The 23,779-nt window shown below is 39.9% G+C and overlaps 2 protein-coding genes across 2 annotated transcripts; both read left to right on the forward strand.

The window, feature by feature from the left end:
* The first annotated feature begins 438 nt into the window (after positions 1-438).
* Positions 439-5,924, forward strand: LOC307120236 (C-type mannose receptor 2-like). Its single transcript, XM_079807133.1, has 5 exons — positions 439-518; positions 593-631; positions 724-1,089; positions 4,281-4,625; positions 4,790-5,924. The coding sequence occupies exons 2-5, from the start codon at positions 595-597 to the stop codon at positions 5,152-5,154; spliced, it is 1,113 nt and encodes a 370-aa protein (XP_079663259.1). The 5' UTR covers positions 439-518; positions 593-594; the 3' UTR covers positions 5,155-5,924.
* A 2,389-nt stretch (positions 5,925-8,313) lies between these two features.
* Positions 8,314-12,631, forward strand: LOC307120269 (GTPase IMAP family member 7-like). The gene is made up of 2 exons (XM_079807212.1): positions 8,314-8,480; positions 11,480-12,631. The coding sequence occupies exons 1-2, from the start codon at positions 8,474-8,476 to the stop codon at positions 12,508-12,510; spliced, it is 1,038 nt and encodes a 345-aa protein (XP_079663338.1). The 5' UTR covers positions 8,314-8,473; the 3' UTR covers positions 12,511-12,631.
* The last annotated feature ends 11,148 nt before the right edge of the window (positions 12,632-23,779 follow it).

A 23,779-nucleotide genomic window follows, 5' to 3' on the forward strand; every position in this document is an offset into this window, starting at 1 on the left:
TTAAGTGGTGACTTCCACCTTCACTCTGACATTCGGCTCTACTGTGTTGTGATTCGATCGGTTCAATAAACACCAGTTTCCTCGATCCTGTGTGTGTCCTCTTCTGGTTTTGACGCACGCCTACATTTAACAAAAGTGGTCCAGACTGAAATACAAACATAGATGTCATATTGAGCAGGGATTTAACAAGAGTTACACAGTCCAGCAGTAACATTAGAGCAGCTGTTTAGTTGTGAATGTTAAAATATAAATATTTTTTAATGTTAACATGTACATTTGTTTTTGATCATGGTCCAAATTCATATTGACTGATACTGACACAGACGTCAAGATGCAAATAAGGGGACAGAGTTGGAAAAATACACAAATAAGGAGGAAGTAAAATATGACATGTGGCTTTCTAGAGAAATAAACAAATGATGTGATGCACTGAGGGATGAGAGCAGATATAATAATCACGTAGTTTAAAGCTGCAGACAGAAACATCAGAATCAGGACAGAAACACACAACCTCTAAAGTAAGAACAACTCACATGTTCATTCTTCAGACACAATTAGACTTTGAGATGTTAATATTGTGTTTCTTCCTCAGAAATGGACCAAACTCTATATGTCGTTCTTTTTCTCATTGGTGAGTGTGTTTGTTGTTTTATTTATGGTTTATAGTTTCATCAGGTTTGACCCTGTTATGAAAAGCATTAAATCAAACCCTCTCTTTCACAGCACTCTGCTCCGTATCTGAATGTGTTCAGCGTCAGTATCACTTTATAAACGTGAACAAGAACTGGACTGAAGCTCAGAGATACTGCAGAGAGAATTACACAGATCTGGCCACCGTTGACAACATGAACGACATGAACGAGCTGAAGAAGAGTGTGAAGGATGGAGGTGTTCAGTTTGTCTGGATTGGGCTGGAGAAGACGGGTGTTGCTAAATGGCAGTGGTCTTCAGGTGATCCTGCGCTCGATCTGAACTGGGGATCTGGACAACCTGATGGCAGAGACGAGTGTGCTTTTATGAGAAATGGACAATGGGAAGATTGGCCATGTAGTAACAGCCTGACTTTCATCTGCAATTCATCTAACAACAGTAAGTGCAGCTTCATACAATGACATTCATTTATAAAAATATACATTTTAATGCAATACAACTTCTACTTTTTAATGTGGTCATATAGAGGAGACTGTGGATATTTGTCACACTTCTATATAGAAAACAAACTGATATTGAATGCATGTTGATCTTTTTTGTTGTTGATAACTTTGGGAATCTGCCATTAGACAGCCTAGAGAATTATGTTCTCAGCTAAATTATAGGCTACTGTAAATTATAAATTAAAAAATATCCAACCATTGTTTTGACCAGCATAAATTGTAATGAATTAAGGAATGCATAAAATTACAAAATATAATAGACTATAGGCCTACAACAACTTGCTCCATCTTGATATTTATGAACAAAACTCTTGTCCTGAGAAAAAAGTTCAGTTCTCGTCTAGTCACTGCAGATAAATTTGGTTGTCAATTCACCTTTTAGTGCTTAATCTTGTTCTGGGTTCAGTGACAACCACTTTCTACAGCCAAATTGACCATATGTATGGAACGTTCTTAAGAACTTCTGCAATGATATGTGTCAGTAACGTCAAAGTCCTGAGGTAGCTTTAACAGCATCAATAGTGTAAACCTTAGTTATTATCAAAATATAGTCATCGGACAAAATGGGAGTTTTCACAAATGTGCCAAAATCAGTGAGCTTGCGCTGCACTGACAGACAGATAACTTCTGTGATTAAAAAGGGTGCTCGCTTTCAGTGTAATTTATACGCAGGAAAAGGAAAAAGGAAAAGAGAACTAGGATAGGAGAGTACTTCATACGTCACCTTGACAAAATAAATTTTTAAACCTAGAGATTTCATAATGCTTAATATTTATAATGTATTTAAATACACTATATTAACAAAAGTTTTGGGACGCCTGCCTTTACATGCACATGAACTTTAATGACATCCCATTCTTAATCAGTAGGGTTTAATATGGCGTTATTTTGCTGCTCTAACAGCTTCAGTTCTTCTGGGAAGGCTTTCCTCAAGGTTTAGGAGTGTGTTTATGGGGATTCTTCTAGAAGTGCATTTGTGAGGTCAGACACTGATGTTGGACGTGAAGGCCTGGCTCTCAGTCTCCGCTCTAATTCATCCCAAAGCTGTTCTATCGGGTTGAGGTCAGGCCTCTGTGCAGGTCTTTGTGCACTGGTCAGTCATGTTGGGACAGGAAGGGGCCGTCCCCAAACTGTTCCCACAAAGTTGGGAGCATGAAATTGTCCAACATGTCTTGGTGAAGCATTAAGAGTTCCTTTCACTGGAACTAAGGGGCCAAGCCCAACCCCTGAAAAACAACCCCCACACCATAATCCCCCTCCACCAAACTTTACACTTGGCACAATGCAGTCAGGCAAGTCCCGTTCTCCTGGCAACCGCCAAACCCAGACTCGTCCATGGGATTGGCAGACAGAGAAGCGTGATTGGTCACTCCAAAGAACACGTCTCCACTGCTCTAGAGTCCAGTGGCGGCGCACTTTACCCCACTGCGTCCCACGCTCGGCATTGCACTTGGTGATGTAAGGCTTGGATGAGCTGCTCGGCCATGGAAACCCATTCCATGAAGCTCTACACACTGTTCTTGCTCATCTGAAGGCCACAGAAAGTCGGAGGTCTGGAGCTCTTGACTCTGCAGAAAGTTGCCGACTTCTGCACACTGTGCAAATCTGTTACATTTACGGTAAAAAATTGACAGCTTTTTTAATTTTAGGTTTTACAGATTTAAGTAAAATTTCAGTAAAAAAACATATTTCATTAATTGAAATAATGTTAAATTACCAACCTATTGAAATAATAATATGTATTATGTACCTTTGATATATACTGACAACCACCAATCACAGTGGTGTTGAGAATCACATGATGAATCAAAGCTCACCACAAGCAGCTTTTAGGAGAACAATACTAATATATAAACATTAATTTAACAACATTAGATGTAACATAAAACCCTAAGTGCTGTCCCGTAAAAACCTAAAAGGTTGCTACCGTATTTTTTACGGTAAAGTTCTGGCAACCACAGCTGCCGTTTTTTTACCGTACATTTTACAGGTTTTTTTTTTTTTACAGTGTGTATATGACATTATTCTTTCAGACAAATACAATTAAAGTTATATTAAAAATGTCCTGTTTTTTCTAAGCTTTATAATGGTAGTGAATGGCTGTTTCTGTTTTTAAGTCCATTAAAATGCATCTATCCATCATATAACTGCTCCGGGGGTTAATAAAGGCCTTCTGAAGCGAAGCCATGCGTTTGTGTAAGAAAAATATCCATATTAAAAAATGTACAAACTGTAATCTTCCCTTAACTGTCGTATGCATATTCATGAGAGACCGGCGTTCCAGCGTATGGCGTTGGACGCTCTGGTGAGAATACGCTAGTTCTCACAAGAACCAAGTTGTGTTTTGCTCTATCCTCTGCGCTTCCGCATTTGTCACTCGGACCTTACACTACGCCTTGTCCTACGCCCTACGGTGGAACGCTAATCTCTTCTGAATGCGCGGACGACAGCTAGCAGAAGTTAGAGATTACAGTTTGTAAAGTTTCAAATATGGATATTTTTCTTACACAAACGCATCGCTTCACAAGGCCTTTATCAACTTCCAGAACTGTGTGGAGCAGTTATATGATGGATGGATGCACTTTAATGATGAATAGATGCACTTTTATGATGGACAGATGCACTTTTATGATGGATGGATGCACTTTTATGATGGATGGATGCACTTTTATGAACTTCAAAACAGAAACAGCCATTAACTGCCATTATAAAGCTTTGAAGAGCCATGACATATTTAATATAACTCTGATTGTGTTTGTCTGAAATAAGAATGTCATACACACCTAGGATGACTTGAGGGAGAGTAAATAATGGGCTGATTTTCATTTTTGGGTGAATTAACCCTTTAACGAACATATTCCAAATTCCAGTATTCCAGAGAAACATGGAACAAAACATAATGGAGAAATATAAGGTTGCAATACAATTATCAAGAAAATTCACAAATTATATTTCATGTTATATCAGCAAAATAATTTTAAAATATCATCAGCTGTGGAATCAGTTTCTGAATGACACGTGTTTCTGATGCTCCACCACTGCTCTTATTCACATCCAAACCATAAATCAGTGTAAGAATAATGAACAAACTGACTCTGAATCTGTTTCCATGTGTTTTTCTTAAAGTGAGCACAGGACTCGTCTTTGTCAAACAGGAGAAGAACTGGAGAGACGCTCAGAGTTACTGCAGACAGAATCACATTGATCTGGTCAGTGTGAGGAACCAGAATGAGAATCAACAGATTCAGAAGTTCATCAGTGATAGTCACATATCTAATGATGTCTGGATCGGCCTGTTCAGAGACTCATGGCAGTGGTCAGATCAGAGGAACTCCTCATTCAGAGACTGGATATCTAGTCAACCTAGTAATGCTGGAGGTGTTCAAAACTGTGCAGTGATGGAACCGAAGGCTCTGGGACAATGGGGTGACTACATTTGCAACTACCATTTTCCTTTTGTGTGTCATGAAGGTGAGCAGATCCTCTCAAAACACACACAGTCCATCATCAGCTCCAGATATCTTAAAGTTCACGCTACATGTCTGACATGACAGATTCCTCCACAGTGTTTGTTCTGCATGTTGTTTTTGATCAGTCTCTCTCTAGTTTTTGCTTGTGGTTTGTTTTGTGTCCAGATAAACTGATTCTGATCAAAGAGAACCGGACGTGGTCTGAAGCTCTGAGATACTGCAGACAGAATCATGTGGATCTGGTCTCGGTTCATTCAGTCGAGATGCAGCGTCGTGTGATGAATGTGGTTAAAGGGGCGTCTACTGCGGAGGTGTGGTTGGGTTTACGTCACTCCCGCATTTTGGGCATCTGGTTCTGGGTGAGCGGAGACACCGTGTGCTATCAGAACTGGGCTCCAGGGAACGGCACAGGAGACGAGGACTGTGAGAATACAGTGAGATCTGGAGCAGTTCAGTCTGGAGGAGATCAGCGATGGATCAGCCTTCCTGAGACTCACACACTCAACTTCCTCTGCACAAATTATGAGTGAAAGATGTTTGTGTTGTTCTTTAATAACTGCCAAATCTTTTTGTACTGTTTTCATCTGATAATGTATCAAAGTACACTGATCATTTCTGTAACTGAAGAGTACCATATGAACCTTTTTAATATCAATATAACATAGGCTACTTTGGGCATTTAAAATGCTAATGTGCACTACATGTTTCAAAGACCCCATGAAATCAAATTTTTTTTTAGATCTGTGGCTTTAAGATACATTTCCATTTCAAATTTACTAATTCTCTTCCGAAAAAACAACTCTTCAACACAGACTGTTCAATCAAACATACTTGCAGTTAAATAGAAAGTAGAAGATCATGTTTCAATAAGCACAGCACAGCCACGGTTGATTTCATAGGATCTTGTTGTTCTGGTGGTGTGGATACTTTCTTCTCCTCTCTCCTGTGTTGTGCACTAATCATATCATTAAACAATATCTGTTTAAAAAAGTGATTGTGAGCATCTATATAGCATGTGTCTCAATTACATTTAATATAGTTTATTCTTAAAGAAAAAAAAAGTGAATGTTGTGTACAAAATATCTTGCAACCTGTGCCGAATTAACTCAAGGAGCATGTTTGTGTGTGTGTTTAGCATGTGCTCTATCATGTAAGCGTCAGCTTTGTGTCACTTCCAAATGTTCTGTAAATGAAATATTCTCAGCAAGACAATGAATACATGAAAGCAAAGCTGTAAACTGAATTATGAAAATGAAGCATAAATAAATATGAAGAAAATGTAATAAACAACTTCAGCCGTTGTGACAGATCATTGTATTGCATTAACACTGAAAGACGAAGAGATCTGTGTGTGATCTTCCAAAATGCTGTCAGCATTGTTGAGTTGCTGATTTTTGATGTCTGTGAGTCTCTACATAACAGTGTAGTTAAAAACGTCCTGCTCACAATATGGTTTCATATTATTTTTAAGATTATCGGATAGTCACAAACATTGCTGGATGAAGAGATGAGCACATCAAAATGTATTTAAAATACAAAATACTGTGTGGAAAAATGCATTTAAATACAAATACAGTATTTTGAAAAAACTCAAAATACACATGAAATCTGCCATCCAGTGAAGTAACACGATTAAGGCCTGTTCACACTAAGAACGATAATTAAAAAGAAAATATATTAGTGTATTCTAAGTATACGATGCAGTTATGTCATGTCTCTTTAAATGCTCAAGATCGTGTTTGAGCACGATTGACCCCCCAAGTCTGGTTCACTTGACCAGTGTGATTGCCCTGTACTGTCCCCTGGGTCTGGTTCATGCCCTGGCCTGTGGTACACATGTGATCGCTAGCTGTGCTGGAGCACGGAACAGTTATTTTACTATTTTTGTATGTGCTACTGTTATCATTATGACAGCAAATATCTCTATACTACTTGGATATTACACTTTTCAATTCATTTCATTTGAGTACATTTAACTTTATAATGGGTCTGGTTCTCACCTTAATGAACAGGAATTGTAGTTTGCAATTACAGCCGCAAATTCCAGCATTAACGTTAGCTGCCTCTGTAATAATCCTATGATATGGGCAAGTCAAAATTTCTGCACGGAATAAATGATACATCTATTTTCATATAAATCACTCTGTTAGTGAAAGGACAATCGCGCGCGGGCTTAGTAAAGGCAACCATGCCTAGTGTGAGCATGCCCCAGAATATCTTTATTATTATCATCGTTATGGTTATCTTAGTCTCGGGGTGCACACACAGAAAGCAGCCTGTTAGCGAGCAAGTAGGCCTAATGAATTTGAGTTCTTTCACGGCATACTGCACTTTTATACTCTGGCACATCTCACTCTTTATTACTCATTTTTCCATGTTTCTTTACAGGGACGTAGCACAAGATCCCGGGCCCTATACATAGGCAGTCCCCTCATGGTCCAGGTTTAAATATTTTCCAGACTCTTCAAAGGCCCTCTCTCCCTTTCGGGCCAGGGCTGGACTGGTAATCTGGCATACCGGGCATTTTCCCGGTGGGCCGACGCACTTTGGGCCCGATAGCCTACAAGGTTATTTATATTTTTTTTGCCACAGACTGGTCCATCATGCAGGGACAGCGGCCCATTGTTTTGTCTTTGGTTGCCAAAGCAGGCGCTTAAATCGACAGGCGCCGTTTTTTTTTTTCTTCTTCTTTTTTGAGCGCATGGGAAACTGCAAAAATGTAATATCCGCACAGCTGCCGCTGACGAATGTGCGCTCGCTGCGTTTCTGCTGCTCTATGAAGTGGTGAATGGCACTTTGACTCTGAATGTTGTTTTATACAGTCATGTGATATGGGAACATTACAGGTTCTTGAGGTGAATCAGCTGAAAACAGCCGCGAGGTAAATTGGAAAAACTCCAGTACACACAACTACAAACTTGTCAATCTAGCACCACCACACCTTTATAATAATTTACCTTGCAGCTACTTACAGTGAAGAAATGGTGTTTTGACAAATGTGTTGATTAAAAATGTTGCTATTATTACTTACATTAAATACTGCAGAATATAAATCACTTTTATAGAGGCTGTTTTCGTATTTTCTACATGTGTTTACTATATTTTTTACAAATTAAATAGTTTATTATTTATTTATTTTAGAAACCCATGGTGATGAGGAGCATGGTTTTACCTGTGACTACCATGATCTTACAGTTTCAGACTACAGTTAAGTAGTCCGACGCACGTTTCTTTATTGCTCTAACATGTCAATAACTCCACAGATATATTTGCATACCACGATATATAAACGATACAGAAAAAGTTCAATCAATGTACACTTTATATCATCACCAACATATACTTATTGTCATATCACTGAGCCATAGCAAGCAGTAATGCTTCAAGTTTAATGAACACATTTGACTAGCTAGTTGATTAAAAACCAAAATCTGATCCAAAAAAAAAAAAAACCTATTAAGACTGACTGGCTAGCTAGCTGTAATGTCCAGTGCTAATGCTATTCGTCTGAATGCCAAATAGTATTATGTACCACTAGTATTTTGTATTAATTTACAGCTCATAACTGAACCAACTTTATGTTTACAGGAAGTTATGTTTTGAAGGAATTTGCTGTGAGAATGAGGGAAAACTCACAGAACTTGTCCCTCTGGTAATTCCTGTAGCTCATCTGTAGTGTCAAACGACTCATTCAAGAGGGGTTTGAGCTGCCAAACTCTTCAATATGTTCGCTGGTATTTTGTTGATCAGCACCGGGGAACACGAGTGGATAACATTTTAGATGAAAACATCATTAAAACAACATAATTTTATACATTAAAGCACCTCGGTTGAAGACGGGACAAGAACATGGGAGGTAAGAAATCACACCTTTAAAAAATATGCCTTTAATTGCAATCTAAAACAACTCTATTTATTCTAAAACATTTGAACTTTGACTTTGAACAATTGCAAGTGTTTCTGTATTTCACAAGAAAAGCTACTAGAGTTTATAACCTTTAGAAATTCAGATCGCACTCCCTCTCTTAAAGGGACAGATTACACAAAAAGTAGTTCTGCTGTTGAACATGAAAGATAATATTTTGACAAATATTCCAAAATGTTTTTCCCTACAATGGAAATCAATGTCGTTTATGCTTCGAAGACATAATATAAATATGTAGATTTTAATTAAATAATAATTCCCTTTAATAACAACAGTATATTTCTCAAATATCTTCTGAGTCTCATATTATGCTACTCATAACTTACACTTGATCCTTCACTGGATCACTGGACTCGGTTTTTACATTAGTAAACTTTCCAAAGCTGCATTTTTCCAGCTTCTCCGTTTAACCCAACTTTGTTCTTATGTTTGCCCAAAAGTTGCTGAATCACTATTGCATGCTTTTGTTACATCACTCCTCGACTACTCTAATGCTCTTTTTGCCGGATTACCATTGCAGTTTACAATACATTCAAAATTCTGCCACGAGATTATAAACATGCACTAAACGATCTTCATATTACCCCTATTGCCATTTACGGAGTGTCTATTCACACCAGGTGCAAATAGCGTGCGTTGTTTGCAAGTGCTATTCACACTAGCTCCGCCTTACAATTCCTAGTTGGGCAAAGCAAGATTAACAAAAAAACACTCACATTCCAATGTCTTCAGTGTCGCAGTTAGTAAAGCGTAAGGCTTATGGTTTTGAAGCGATCGCCCCGGGTTCAAATCCAACATTTGCATATCGCTCTTCTCCCTTTTCTCATCACAGATCACATTGGAAAGGCATTTACTCATGGGCGTCGGAAGCAAAAAAAATGTGGGTGGGTCCTCAGACATTTTTTACTGGTGTAGATGCCAATTACATTAAGTACAAATATACCGCTTTACTTGGTAAACGTATAGGTCGGAAAGACAAAATTACGTAAATCAATCACCATTTCATTGAGAGCGACAGTAGTGTAGGGGTAAGACGCACGGCATCTAGCTTTGACACAAATCGACCCGCGGTTCGAGTCCCGCTTTCGCCGAAATCAATCTTCTCCGTTTTCCCATCACATATCAAATCGGAAAGGCATTTATTTTCAATACAAATTAAGAAAATATTAGAAAAGTGGAAATAAAGTGTCTAATATGTGTTTAATAATAAGTGTTTATCGATTAGGGTTAGGTAAACAGACATGTGCTGAATGTTAGAGACGATAAAAGTGAGTGGGTCCAATATCATTGATCGTAAAAAGTGGGTGGGTCTTGTCCCACCTACATACAATGGTTCCGACGCCCATGCATTTACTTTCAATAAAAATTAAGAAAATGTTATAACATTGTAAATAAAGTGCCTAATGAAATGTTTAATGGTAACACTTTACAATAAGGTTAACTACATTAGTTAACATGAACTAATAATAAACTGCACTAATCTTTGTTAATGTTAATTTCAACATATACTAATGCATTATTAAAATATTGTTAACATTAGTTAATGCACTGTGAACTAACATGAACAAACCATGAACAGATGTATTTGTATGAACTAACGTTAGCAAAAGATTAACTAATGGTGAACAGAGCTGTTGTTCATGGTTAGTTCATGTTAACTTCCCTTTGGCTTCCTGTGTCATCTCGCATTACTTTCACAATTCTTCAGCTTGCCTTTAAATCACTCAGTGGTCTCGCTCCTCCTTATCTCTCTGATCTGCTGTCTCTTAATGTTCCGCCTCGAGGTCCTTTTCCGTCATTGCACCTAAACTCTGGAACTCTCTACCACTGGCACTAAGGACTGTAACCTCACTCTCTGTGTTCAAATCACGGCTCAAATATACTCCTAACCCTATGCTACCAGCTGTTTTTCTCTGAATATTTATGTTCTGTGTTCCGATGTTGAATCAACTATTCTCGTTTTTTTTCTTCTTCTTTTTGATTCGATTTTTACTGCATCTCATTTCTATCTCCGGACTGGGCAAACGTCCATTTAACTGATTAATATATGAAATGACTGTTTATGATTATGCGAATCAACTGTCTATTCTGTTACTGCTTGTAAAGTGTTCTTGAGCTTGGAAAGGCGCTACATAAATTAAACATTATTATTATTATTATTATAATTATTATTATTATTATTATTATAACTATGGCTTTTTATGGCATAATTTAAACTTTTTTTGACAGTCTAATATTATCATTTTGACTTTTTGTCATAATTAGGACTTTTTGTCTCATAAGCATGACTTAGTATGTCATAAATTAAACTTTTGATGAGAAAAGTTTAATTGTGACATGAGATGTCATCATGAGATGTCATCATTTGGATTTTATGGTATAATTATGACTTTTTATGCAATTTATTTATGATTTAGCATGTCAGTCGCTTTCACCGAAATGCTGACTTTTTTATCTTTATTATGGCATTGATATTTTACACTGTAAAAAAATTCAGACCTCTCCAATTTAACATTTTCTAGTGACTGGTCACTATATAATTTGAAATTGGAGACCTGACATTTTTTTACAGTGTACAGCATAATCTTGACTGTTTGTTACAATAATGGCTTAGTAAGGCATCATTTCACCTTTTCATGTCATCATTATGACTTAGTATTTCATAATCTTTACTTTTTATGGCATAATTATGATTTAGTATGGCATTTTTTCACCTTTTCATGTCATCAATATAGCTTAGTATGTTATAATTTCCTTTTTCCTTTTTACTCATTATTTCTATGTGTTTTATTTTCATAATTATCAGTATAATCAAAAGCATGGATTTACTTCCTTATGCGGTGGAAATGGGCTTTCATATTGTGGTTTTATGGTCAATAAATCATATAGATCTGTAGACCTTTACTAACAACAGCATATTTCTCAAACAGCTTCTGAATCTCAACCTGAGAAAAGGATCGTGCTTATTGGGAAAACCGGAGATGGCAAGAGCAGCGCCGGGAACACGATTCTCAAACAGCAAGTCTTCAAGAGTAAAGCTTCACCGGAGTCTGTGACGGCTGAATGTGTCAGTGGAGCTCGGAAGATCAATGGCAGAAAGATCACCATTATTGACACGCCTGGACTCTTTGACACCGGATTGGATGAGGAGACCATCAAATCCAAGATCATTAGATCCGTGATCGAGAGCTCTCCGGGTCCAGACATGTTCACCATCGTCCTGAAGGTCGGGAGATACACGGGACAAGAAATGGACACTGTGGATAAAATCGTGGAGTGTTGTGGAGCAGACCTCTTTAATCATTCAGTGGTTTTATTCACTCACGGCGAACAGCTAGACGGTCAAACCATTGAGGAATTTGTGAAGATGAGTCCAAAGCTACAGGAGCTTGTTTATAAATGTGGAGGCCGCTGTCACGTCATCGACAGTAAATACTGGGATAAGCGGCACATGGGATACAGGAGCAACACGGTTCAGGTGAAAAATCTGCTGGAGACCATCGAGCAGAAGCTGAAGGACAGTAAGAACGGCTGCTACACCAATGAGCTGTTTCAGATAGTGGAGAAAGAGATTCAAGGGGAGATGAAGAAAGTAGAACAGTTCAATTTGCTGCCAGAAGAGAAGCGAGAAGAAGCGAAAAAGATTGTGCACAAAAGACTTCTCATTCGGCTTGCGGGAGTGACCACAGGGATGCTGACCGGTGCTTTTCTGGGCATCGGTGTGGCAGTGACATCCGTTGTGAATTTACTGAATGCTGGGACTGGTGCTGGATTGGCTGGTCCAGGTCTCGCTGCAGCTGCAGGTGTTGCTGTTGGAGCTGCAGTTCTTGCCGGAGCAATCGGAGGAGGAATTACTGGATACAAAGCAACATATGTGGGCAATTCAGTGCGTGGCGCAATAAAGAACACAGCCAAACTCAACTATGAGAATGCCAAAGGTGCAGTGGAACTAATTACATAAACTGCTTGTGTTGGACAAAAGTACTGATTAGGGAACAGAGCAGGTTTTAGTGATTTATGGCATAGATTATGGCATAGACAGCTGAAAACTCATCTCTTCCGTGAGCACCTAACCTCATCATAAAAATAAATAAATACATAAATAAAAATAAAAAAATAAAGTTAACCCGCATCGGATCGTGGGCGGGGGGGTTGACGGAAGTGGGCGTGTGTGTACTTTTATTTACTTTTGTTTTATACAAAATTTTCAATCAACTATCACAAACTATGCATCATTTGAAAGCTAAAACACTCAAGATTCATGTTCTGAACTTGTTTTTGCAATAAATACACCAGAGAGGAAAGGGTTAAATGAAACGCTAAAGGACCGTCCATGTAAACATTAGCAAAATATTAGCGATACTCATCTTTCATCTCCTGTCGTTCAGATCAGATCGGACGAATCCAATAAACACCCGCATACATCTCTGTGTAAGAGTCCACTCTTCAAAATGCATCCCACTTTTTAATCCAAAACAACGAAAAAATAGGGAAAAAACTAAAAATCCTCCGTTGTTTGCAAGAGAGTTTTGAGTTAGCGTAATCAATCATGTCCATTTTCAATGAAATATCGATTGTAATCCGTGTCTGGCAAACTCCCCCTGCTAGAATAGCTTCTCCCACGTGAAATGAAACCTCCCTCGTCTCTCTCCTTCAATCAGAGACTCTCCTGGGATGCATCATATAGAGGAAGCGCCTTACAGGCTTGGTGAGCTGTCAATCATTGCGCCCATGGTTTTCGTTGGATAAAGGCACTCGGTGCCCAGCCAATGCCTTTCCAACAAAGGTTTGATTGATGGACTTAGTAACCAATCAAAAGGCATTATCTTGCGCAGTTTACGTAAGTAGGCTTTGGTGAATACTGTTTGTGCGCTGGCTGTGTTGCGACCTAGAAGTATTGTTTTATAATTGTATAATTTCATAATGGGTATATGTTTAGAATTCTGTAAGGGAAAGTATTATAATTTCATTGTAATTTCATTTGATAAATATTCTGGATATTATTCGGGTATATGTTACTGAGAGGTGAAAGTTCAGTTATGATGAGGTCATCGGCCAGCGCACGCGGAGAAGAGAGAGAAAACAGAAACGAGTGAAGTGATCGTCTAAAATATCACTGATGCATGAAGATTTTGTGTTGCTTTGTGTAAAAAAAATAATTCCAACAGAACTGGCAAAATAAAGTTGCAAAAGAGAAGACGGAGTCTGTTTTAAGGGTGCAACATAAACTTGGTGTTTCCACCCAGTTGGAGTTAATCACGAAGCAAGCAAGATGAGCCACGAGTGATTCAACATCCTCAAAAACTGCAGTGCTCCAGAAACAGTGAAGGTAAAAACTTTCTATCATGTCAAAAGTGCAACAGATGTCGTCTGAGTGGGAAACGCTTGTAGCTGAGATAGAAGAAAAGTTACTGACACTGACAGCATCAGATTTGAACGATGTATGCTGGGCACTCAGTCTAACAGTGGAAACAAGTGAAAAAGACCTACCTCGTAAGCTAAGGAGAAATATCCTCCAGTATTTGGAAGGGGAAGATGTTATTTCACAAGAGGATGAAGGAATGTCTCTATTGCTGCAAGTAAATGACAAAATCGAGGCAATTAAAAGGAAAAGTGACGCTAATACAGTATTCGAGCCACAACAAATCGCGGAAGAGCGCCGCCCGGTGGTCAAAAATGTTATTGCACCCGACAGTCCAAATGAACAAGGAGAAAATGTTTCTGGCCCAAATGCAACAGGAGCAGCTTCTCAAAATGTTTCTTTTGTCCATCCACTGTACAGAAGAGAATTAAAAATAATTGGACAAATTGGAGAACCAAATCAAAAGGATAAATTAGCATACACTAGTTTAGAAAGACAAATCCAAAGAGCACTAAAAAAAGGATATGATGAGGGAGAAGTCGTAGAAGCTGTCATTCAAGCTATAGCTCCAGGAACAAAACTGAAAAGTTATCTTGAAAGTAGAGTTGATCTGTCATTGCAAGCGCTCAGACAGATATTACGGACTCATTACATTGAGAGGGATGCTACAGACTTGTACCACTCTCTCACGCGTGCTGTTCAAGATTCAAAAGAAACACCCATTCAGTTTCTAGTGCGAGCAATGGATCTGAGACAACAAATTGTCTTTGCTTCAGAAAGAGCTAAATCTGGTTTGAAGTACAGTACTGAGCTAATCCAAAATCAGTTTCTCCAAACAATACTCACTGGCCTCCATGATGATGCCATCCGTGCAGACATAAAGCCATACTTACAGGATTCAAAAGTTAAAGATGAAGTTCTCTTGGAGAAAATGACAGCTGCATACACGCTGGAAATGGAAAGAAAGAATAAGTTGTCAACTACATCAAAAACAAAGACAATAAAAATAGCAGCGGTTGGTGAGGAAAGCGAAGAATGTGGAAAGGAAAGCTACATTCACAAACCAAACAATAAGAATAAACACTGTGAGACAAACAAACGTGATACACTGATGGAAAAGGTTGACCAAGGTAATAAAGCTATATGTGAAGCTATTCAGGACCTCACCACTCAAATTGCTAGTCTTCACCAGGCCTCTAAGCCCCAACCAATGAGAGTGAGTGAACCACCAAACCGAAAATATCGACCACAACCAAAGACTGTAAACAGGAAACAGTGCCAGCAGTGTCAATTGTCAAATCCGGATGGAAGATGTAATCACTGTTATAAGTGTGGCAGCGCAGAACACTGGGCATCAGGTTGTAGAATGAGAAATACCTCAGCCAATACAAGCAAAATTGAAATTCACTCTCATCCTGCCGAAAACGCAGAAAACGTGGAGTTGTTCAGCTTAAGAGCACCACTCACTGGTAAACAACGACAAACAGCCAAACTAGTAGGGAAAAGATGCCTGGTTCGAGCCTCCCTAGGGGGAGTTGACACTTCAATACTGTGGGACACTGGTTCACAAGTATCAATAGTGGGAACTAACTGGAAAAGAACATACCTACCAGATGTCAAGGTGAGACCAGTGGAGGAGCTGCTTGAGGAGGGAGCATTGGAGCTTTCAGCTGCGAACGGAACGGACATTCCTTATGATGGATGGATGGAAGTTGAATTCACCTTGTCTAAGAATGCTGTGGCTGGTATGAGTGACAAACCTGTTGTAGTCCCAATCCTGGTTGCCAGCAGTGACATTGAACGCCCCATCATTGGCTTTAATGTGATTGAAGAACTAGCATTGACAAACGACACCTGTGGAGACTGTACTCCTTCTGGTCACATGGTGGAAAAGCTGTGCTCAGCTCTGGAGGTAGGGCGCAAAACGGCGAGAGCTGTCTTGTCTGTTTTAAGAAAACAAAAGCTTGAGAACCAACCCCACATAGCCAGAGTAGGCCGACAACCATTGACAATCCCAAAAAACAAAGTGGTAGCAGTGCCATGTGGCCGGCTAAATAAGAGAGTGTTTAGTTCGTCACATGTAGTGTTGGAGCCGAACCATGAGACACCATGGCCGACAGGTTTAGTCATTAGAGAGCAGTTAATCCAGCTCCCTTCAGAAGATAACAGTAAAATAGATGTTACTGTTGAAAACCTGACTGACAATGACATTATACTGAGTAGTCGCACAACACTTGGATGGCTGCACAGTGTTGGTGCCATTTACCCGTCACAGACGATGTCTACGATTGATCAGAGACCTGAGGCACAAGATAGCAGTAGTGTCACCTCATTTGCACAGCAACCCAGCCAGATACCACAAGCTGAGCCCTGGGATCCACCTGTAGACCTGAGCCATCTGTCGGATGACCAACGGCAACAGGTACAACAAATGCTCAGAGAGGAATGTGATGTTTTTGCAAAGGATGATTGGGACACAGGGTGTATCAAAGATTTGCAAATGGACATACAATTAAAAGATAATGTGCCGGTGCAGAGAACATACAATGCAATTCCTAGACACCTCTACCAAGAAGTGAAAACTCACATACAGGACTTACTCAGTCGAGGCTGGATCCAGAAGTCTTGTTCGTCATATTCTTCACCAGTGGTATATGTCAGGAAGAAAGATGGAGGACTACGCCTGTGCATAGACTACAGACTGCTGAATGGGAAAACACAGCCGGATCGTCATCCAATCCCGAGAATACAGGAGATCCTGGAAAACCTGGGGGGCAACTCCTGGTTCACAGTGTTGGACCAGGGCAAGGCTTACCACCAGGGCTTCATGAGTGAGAAAAGCAGACCCTGCACCGCATTCATAACACCATGGGGACTGTATGAATGGGTGAGGATCCCGTTTGGACTCACTAATGCGCCTGCAGCTTTTCAGCGCTACATGGAGGGATGCCTGGGAGATCTGAGAGATGAGGTGTGTGTCCCTTATTTGGATGATGTGTTAGTGTTTAGCTCCAGCTTTGAACAACACATCCAAAACGTGAGACAGGTACTTCAGCGGCAAAGAGAGAGTGGTATAAAACTGAGGCCAAAGAAATGTGACTTTTTCAAAAGTGAGGTCTGTTATGTGGGTCGAGTAATCTCTGCAGAGGGATACAAGATGAATCCCAAAGAGGGGGAAGCAGTTCAAGCACTGAAACATGAGACACCAACCACTGTGCGAGAGGTGAGAAAGCTGATGGGTTTCCTCAGTTACTATAGATCCTATATACCAGACTTCTCCAGGATAGCCAAGCCTCTTTACGAACTGTTAGCAAAGCCCAAGTCTGAACAGACGCAAAGCCAAAAGAGAAGGAATGTAAGCCGTAAGTCTGCTCAGTTGCCACCGTCCTATCCTGTCCAGTGGACAATAATTCACCAAGACATACTGAACAGAATGGTAGACCAGCTGACAAATCCACCAGTGATGGCATATCCAGACCTGGAGAAGCCCTTTGTTCTTCACGTGGATGCCTCAGAAGAGGGCTTAGGTGCAGTTTTGTACCAGCGTCAAGAGGGTGTTCTTAGGGTCATTGCTATGGCTCACGGACACTGTCACCGGCAGAAAAGAATTACAAGCTACATTCTGGCAAATTAGAATTCTTGGCACTAAAATGGGCCATCACGGAACGTTTTCGTGACTATCTGTTCCATGCACCCGACTTTGTTGTATATAGTGACAATAATCCCTTGACTTATGTCACAAGGTCAGCTAAACTCAACGCAGCAGGACATCGCTGGGTGGCAGAGCTGGCGGATTATAGATTCACATTAAAGTACAGACCCGGAACAGCCAACAGGGATGCAGATTTCCTGTCACGAAGACAAAAGCCCATTGAAGAGATCATGCGAGAGTGCACAGAGGAATGCCCTCAGGAAGCTATCAAATGCATCGGAAACGCTGTAGAAAAAGATAAAACCGAGGATGTTGATTGGATCTCTGCTGTCACATGTAACGTTGATGCACTGCCAGATGGGTGTAACATCTTAGAGCCAATCCAGCCCCTTGCAGTGGAAGACATCAGAGTTGCTCAAAATGCAGACTTAGCCATTAGCAGAGTTCTGGCTTTGAAAAAAACACATGCATCCTTGAAACATAAAGACAAGCTGGCAGAAAGTGACGCAGTGAGACAACTTCTCCGAGAGTGGCCCCGTCTAAGGATTGATGGGGATGGCATCCTCAAAAGAGAGACTGCGGCAAGAAAGCAGTTAGTTATTCCTGAGTCCCTGAAGCCTATTGTGTACAAACATCTCCACGTGGAAATGGGACACTTAGGTGCTGATCGAATGATGGCACTCGCAAGAGAACGGTTCTTCTGGCCAAAAATGAGACAGGCAATGGAACACTATGTTACCCAGATGTGTCGCTGCATAAAAAGGAAAAAACCAAACAGAATAATCAGGACACCTATCCAAAGCATTGAGACTTCTGCACCGTTTGAAATGATATCCATTGACTACGTACACTTGGACAAGTGTAAAGGGGGTGAGGAGTATATACTTGTAGTTGTGGATCATTTTACCAAATACGCACAGGCCTACGCAACAAAGGACAAGTCTGGGAAGACCGCAGCCAGAAAACTCTTTGATGATTTTATTATGCGTTTTGGTTTCCCATCCAAGATACACCATGATCAGGGAAAAGAGTTTGAAAATACTCTCTTTCGTAAGCTACAAGACTACTCTGGTATCCGCCATTCACGCACTTCACCATATCACCCTCAAGCTAATCCTGCAGAGCGCTTCAACAGAACGTTGCTGGGTATGTTGCGCACGCTTGAAGAGTCTCAGAAGTCAAGGTGGAAAGAACACCTAAACAAAGTGGTCCATGCTTATAACTCAACTGTTCATGAAGCGACGGGATTCTCTCCATTCTTCCTTCTCTTTGGTCGTGAGCCAACTTTACCAGTTGATCTAATGTTCCCCAAGAAAGGAGGAGAAAGGAACCAGTCACAGACTAACTATGCAGAGAAGTGGAGAGAGGTCATGCATGAAGCCTATGCTATTGCGAGGCAAAACATGAAGAAAAGTGCAAGGAGAGGACAGAAAAATTACAATCAGCGCACATGGAGTTCTGTTCTGGAGCCAGGTGATCATGTTCTGGTGAGAAATCTCACGCCTAGAGGCGGTACTGGAAAGCTACGTAGCCACTGGGAAGATATGATTCATGTTGTCAAGGGAAGACAAGGCCCTGATAGTCCAGTATACGTGATTGAACCATCCCAAGGAACAGGGAGAAGACGGGTGTTACATCGTAACTTACTTCTACCATGTCCTTATCTGGTTGACGAGCCAGAAAGTCATGAACCCAACCTTGAAGAGAAAAGCAAAAGAAGAAAAGCAAAACAGACAACAAGAAAGGATCATACAGCCAGACATGATACTTACCGAACAGACACCGACAGTTCCAGTGAGGAGGAGTATTGTCTCTGGACAGCAGAGAGACATGCTGAGACACCTCTGAATGCTGAAGCAGAAGAGTTCTGTCCAGGAACAGAGATACTCAGAGACAGGCCGGAGAGGGCGCTTGTACCAGAGTTACAGCCTGAAAAAGAGCCTATTGAGGAGAGACATAGCTCTGAGAGAGAGATTGATGTGCCAGCTGTTGAATCAGAGGATGAGCAAAGTGATACTGAGATGTGGAGGAACAGGCCAAGGAGAGCTAGGCAGCCTAGGCGTGTCTACACCTATGACCAGCTAGGCCAGCCAACCTTTCAACAGCTGAAGACTTACCATGTTGGTGTGAAGACATCTGCAGGAACTGCCTGTGACTCCTCTGCCAGATCATCATTTGTGTATCCTTTCTATCATGCAAAGATATAAAACAGATAATCTTCGTATGTTAGTTTATAGTTAATGTTTATCAATCACAAGTTACAGTTCATGGTGATAGCTAACACGTAATACAGAACAGGAAATCTGGATAGTTATTTAAGTAATAAGTACAGAAGTGAGTTATTATCCTAGTATATTGGAATTAAGACAGTAGTGTAATATACGAACAGTAGTTACAGGAACAGTAGTTGTATGTACACTTACAGTATAGATTACTAAATGCATGGCTTTTGAATATGTAGACACATAAGTTTGGGTGTACATGGTATTTTCCTTGTCCCTTTTGTGAAGATTGGGGGGCCCACCAATACTTCAATGGATTATTCACCCTTTCATACTAATGGACTATGGATACTTAGTCTAGTATTGGTGCCATGAGAGACTTGAAAAAAAAAAAAAAAAGAATACTGAGAGATAATATGTTGACCAGCCTGTAATGTATGATGCGTGCAGAAATACTTAACTGTTTACTTACCTTCCACTATGTGTTCTGTTATAGAGACATTGTTGATTAATAATGTGAAGATAGGAAAGAAAATGTTTGGAGACATTTTTTTTAGTGGGGGAGGGTGTTGCGACCTAGAAGTATTGTTTTATAATTGTATAATTTCATAATGGGTATATGTTTAGAATTCTGTAAGGGAAAGTATTATAATTTCATTGTAATTTCATTTGATAAATATTCTGGATATTATTCGGGTATATGTTACTGAGAGGTGAAAGTTCAGTTATGATGAGGTCATCGGCCAGCGCACGCGGAGAAGAGAGAGAAAACAGAAACGAGTGAAGTGATCGTCTAAAATATCACTGATGCATGAAGATTTTGTGTTGCTTTGTGTAAAAAAAATAATTCCAACAGAACTGGCAAAATAAAGTTGCAAAAGAGAAGACGGAGTCTGTTTTAAGGGTGCAACAGCTGCGCGTTCTCCATGGCGCAACTGCAGTGGAGCGCGCAGACTCTTACTGACACTTATTATCAGCTAAATTAGCTTTTTACACTTTGTAATCTCTGTAAATAGTTGCTTTAGTTTTTCAGTAACTGTTTATCCATTATTATTAGTAGTTTATTGCAGTTTATTGCAGATTTATTTGAATGAAAAACTACTCTTTACAATAGCAAATGTTCTGAAATAAATGGCCTTTTTGAAATGACGCCTAGACTTTTCTTGACATAAAAGCTCACAGAAGCCACATTACTGAGAGAATCATCCTCATATTTGAATCATGACATGATTAGACATTCAGTTTTATATTGAAGTTATTTTCAGGCTCTTAACATTAAATTATAATATTTTTTTCCCCAAGTGAAAAACAAAACAAAAAACGTGAGTCACTTACATGTATATTTACATGTGTATTACTTTGTTCCCATATTACTTTGAGTTATTATGACTCTTGGGTAGCAATATTTCAAGTATCTAGTTTAAAATAAGACCAGGTTTATGAATATAGACCATAGGGTTTAAGAGCTGCAGACATTTTCATTTGGGTATATCGTTTTCAAAGAATTCTCAAAAATGGGGCGCTTGTTAAGAGGTTAATTAAAATTGCAGTGTGTGAATTTTAGCGTCATCAGAGAGAGCATAGAGTGACTAGCGCTCTGTAGAGAAGTTTGTCCGTTTAGGATGATGCAGACTTATAAAATGGCAAATAATAAAAACATAGCGGGATATTCTGTGATATTGGCTGTGCAATGCCGACTTTTGTGATTGGCCAAATGCTTCTCCATCGGTGCGTGTCTTATTCCTCACAGAACTTCAAAGCAGAACACTTGAGGGAAATTATCTGGAATGATGAACTGTGATTTTGACCGAAAATCTGAATAGAAACCGTTACTTTAACAGATGCCATAACAGAAACGTTGAAATGGATAAAGCTGTGTGAACATGACGTGGAACAAAACAAACTGTGATTGGTTGCGTTAGATGTCAGTCAAACGTTCTCTCAGGCGGGACTTGGCCAATAGAGACAGGGTGCATTTAGGCCACGCCCACACTGGGGAAGAAAACAATCCAACCCTCTCCATTGACTTTGTATTGCATTATATTGTCTCTTCTGTGCTTTATACACATGTACTACATTAAAAGCTGTGACTTTTTCAATCCACATCCTGCCAATAAAACTGAGAACCAATACTTGCAACAGCATCTGGATCTTCAGGCTGTAAAGCCACTTCCATGTCAAAAGATACTGGCATCTTTTATCACTGAGTTTATACACATATGTATAAAAAATCCATAAGAAGGTAAATATTTCCCCCTTCGAACAGCCCTGCTCCCGAGGTAGTACTTTTTCAAAGTTCAGGAACTTTCGGGGGTGGGACTTGGCCGCTGAACATGCTGATTGGTTGAGCTCACAGTCTTTTGCGATGTTCATTATGCGTTCAGTAAATATCAGTCTTGCTCTTTCTGTCCGATGGCGCGCGTCGTCTCAGCCATCTCACGGTCAATGTCCGTAATAGCTGATAATAACATACGTTGTCATTTTAAATCTAGCTTTACGAGCTTTCAGAATACGCTTTAGTATCAGAGCTCGTCTCTTTTCCTCCGTTTTGTTAATAGCCTATTTAGTAAACCAATACATAACTAGCAAAAGCAGCACTGCTTGAATCTCCTCCAGTTGTTATTGTTGCAGACAGTATCGCACAAAAATCATTACTGTCCGTCGCTGACTGGGAGGAGTAGTCGCGCACAGTCCTTCTTCACTAATTTGCCTAATCTTCACGGTACTTTAGACCGCAAAAAGTTCCTGTAAAAAAAGTTCCTGGTACAAATTGTTCCGGGTAATTTCGGTGGAAACTGGGCTATAGAAGTATGTTTTGAAGTAGCCTACCTTTGAACAACAGCAAATGTTGCTGTATTTAACAAGAAAAGATATACGTTTTTAACCTTTAACCATTTAGATCATACCACCTCTTTTATGGACTTCGCTGTGCAGTTCACGGACGATAACTGTTAAGATAACTATAATGATAACTATATATTGTTCATCAGCTGGGGAAAAATCTTTCTGGAAGTGATTCCAACTGTGCCGTTATTGTTGTAGTTGTTGTGAAGTTTTTGGGTTAATTTAACCTTACCTGTTAAATGCGCTCCAGGTTGAATGCTGTTCACAAATAATAAACAAAGAAATGAAAGCTCTTGTGTGAGTTCTGCCAGGAAGACTCAAATGTTACGTCACTCATTACCTTAAGATCTCAACTATCAAGGTCTAATACCGGTAGTATAAAAGATTGGTACTCGCAGAAGCTGACGCCAACATTTACCTCGGTTGCGCCCCTACCTTCATCTTCATGCAGGAAATGCAGAGTCTGTTACCCTCTAGACATGAGCTACGGACGGGGCCTACGCAAAATAACTCTTAATATTATACTTACTGGTATACACATTACTCTGAATGTACTTGGACAACTACTCTGAATGTTTTTATCTAATATGTCTTCTGATTTATAATGTTGCCTGAATCATAATCATACGCTGTTTGTTAATTGGCCAGAGGAGAACTGGCACCCCGACTGAGCCTGTTTCTCCCAAGGTTTTTTTCTCCATTACATCACCTGATGGAGTTTGGGTTCCTTGCCACCGTCGCCCCAGTTGCTTTTGGCTTGCTCAGTTGGGGACACTAAAGATTGAACTATATTACTTTCTATCAAATTCTGATGCTTTATTTTCCTGTTACCACTGTGAAGCTGCTTTGAAACTATCTGCATTTTAAAAAGCTCTATATAAATAAAGGTGACTTGACTGACTGGTCTGTCAATAAATGAATGCTTCATCTGGCCTGCCGAGTGTTTCTGGTTGAACAAGTTGTTTTCCCCATTCTCGTGGTGTCGCATCTGTTCCTGAAAAGAAAACAGCTATAATCAGTGTTATACTTGCATATAGTGATGGGAGAAACAAAGCTTTTCAAAGCTTCGACTCAATTAAACCAATTGCTTCACAAAACGATTCACTGTTTCGAGGCATCCGAAATGCCTCATGCTGGTCAGAACAGGCAA

Source organism: Gobio gobio, assembly GCF_949357685.1.
Source record: "Gobio gobio genome assembly, chromosome: 2".
Lineage (NCBI taxonomy): Eukaryota > Metazoa > Chordata > Actinopteri > Cypriniformes > Gobionidae > Gobio > Gobio gobio.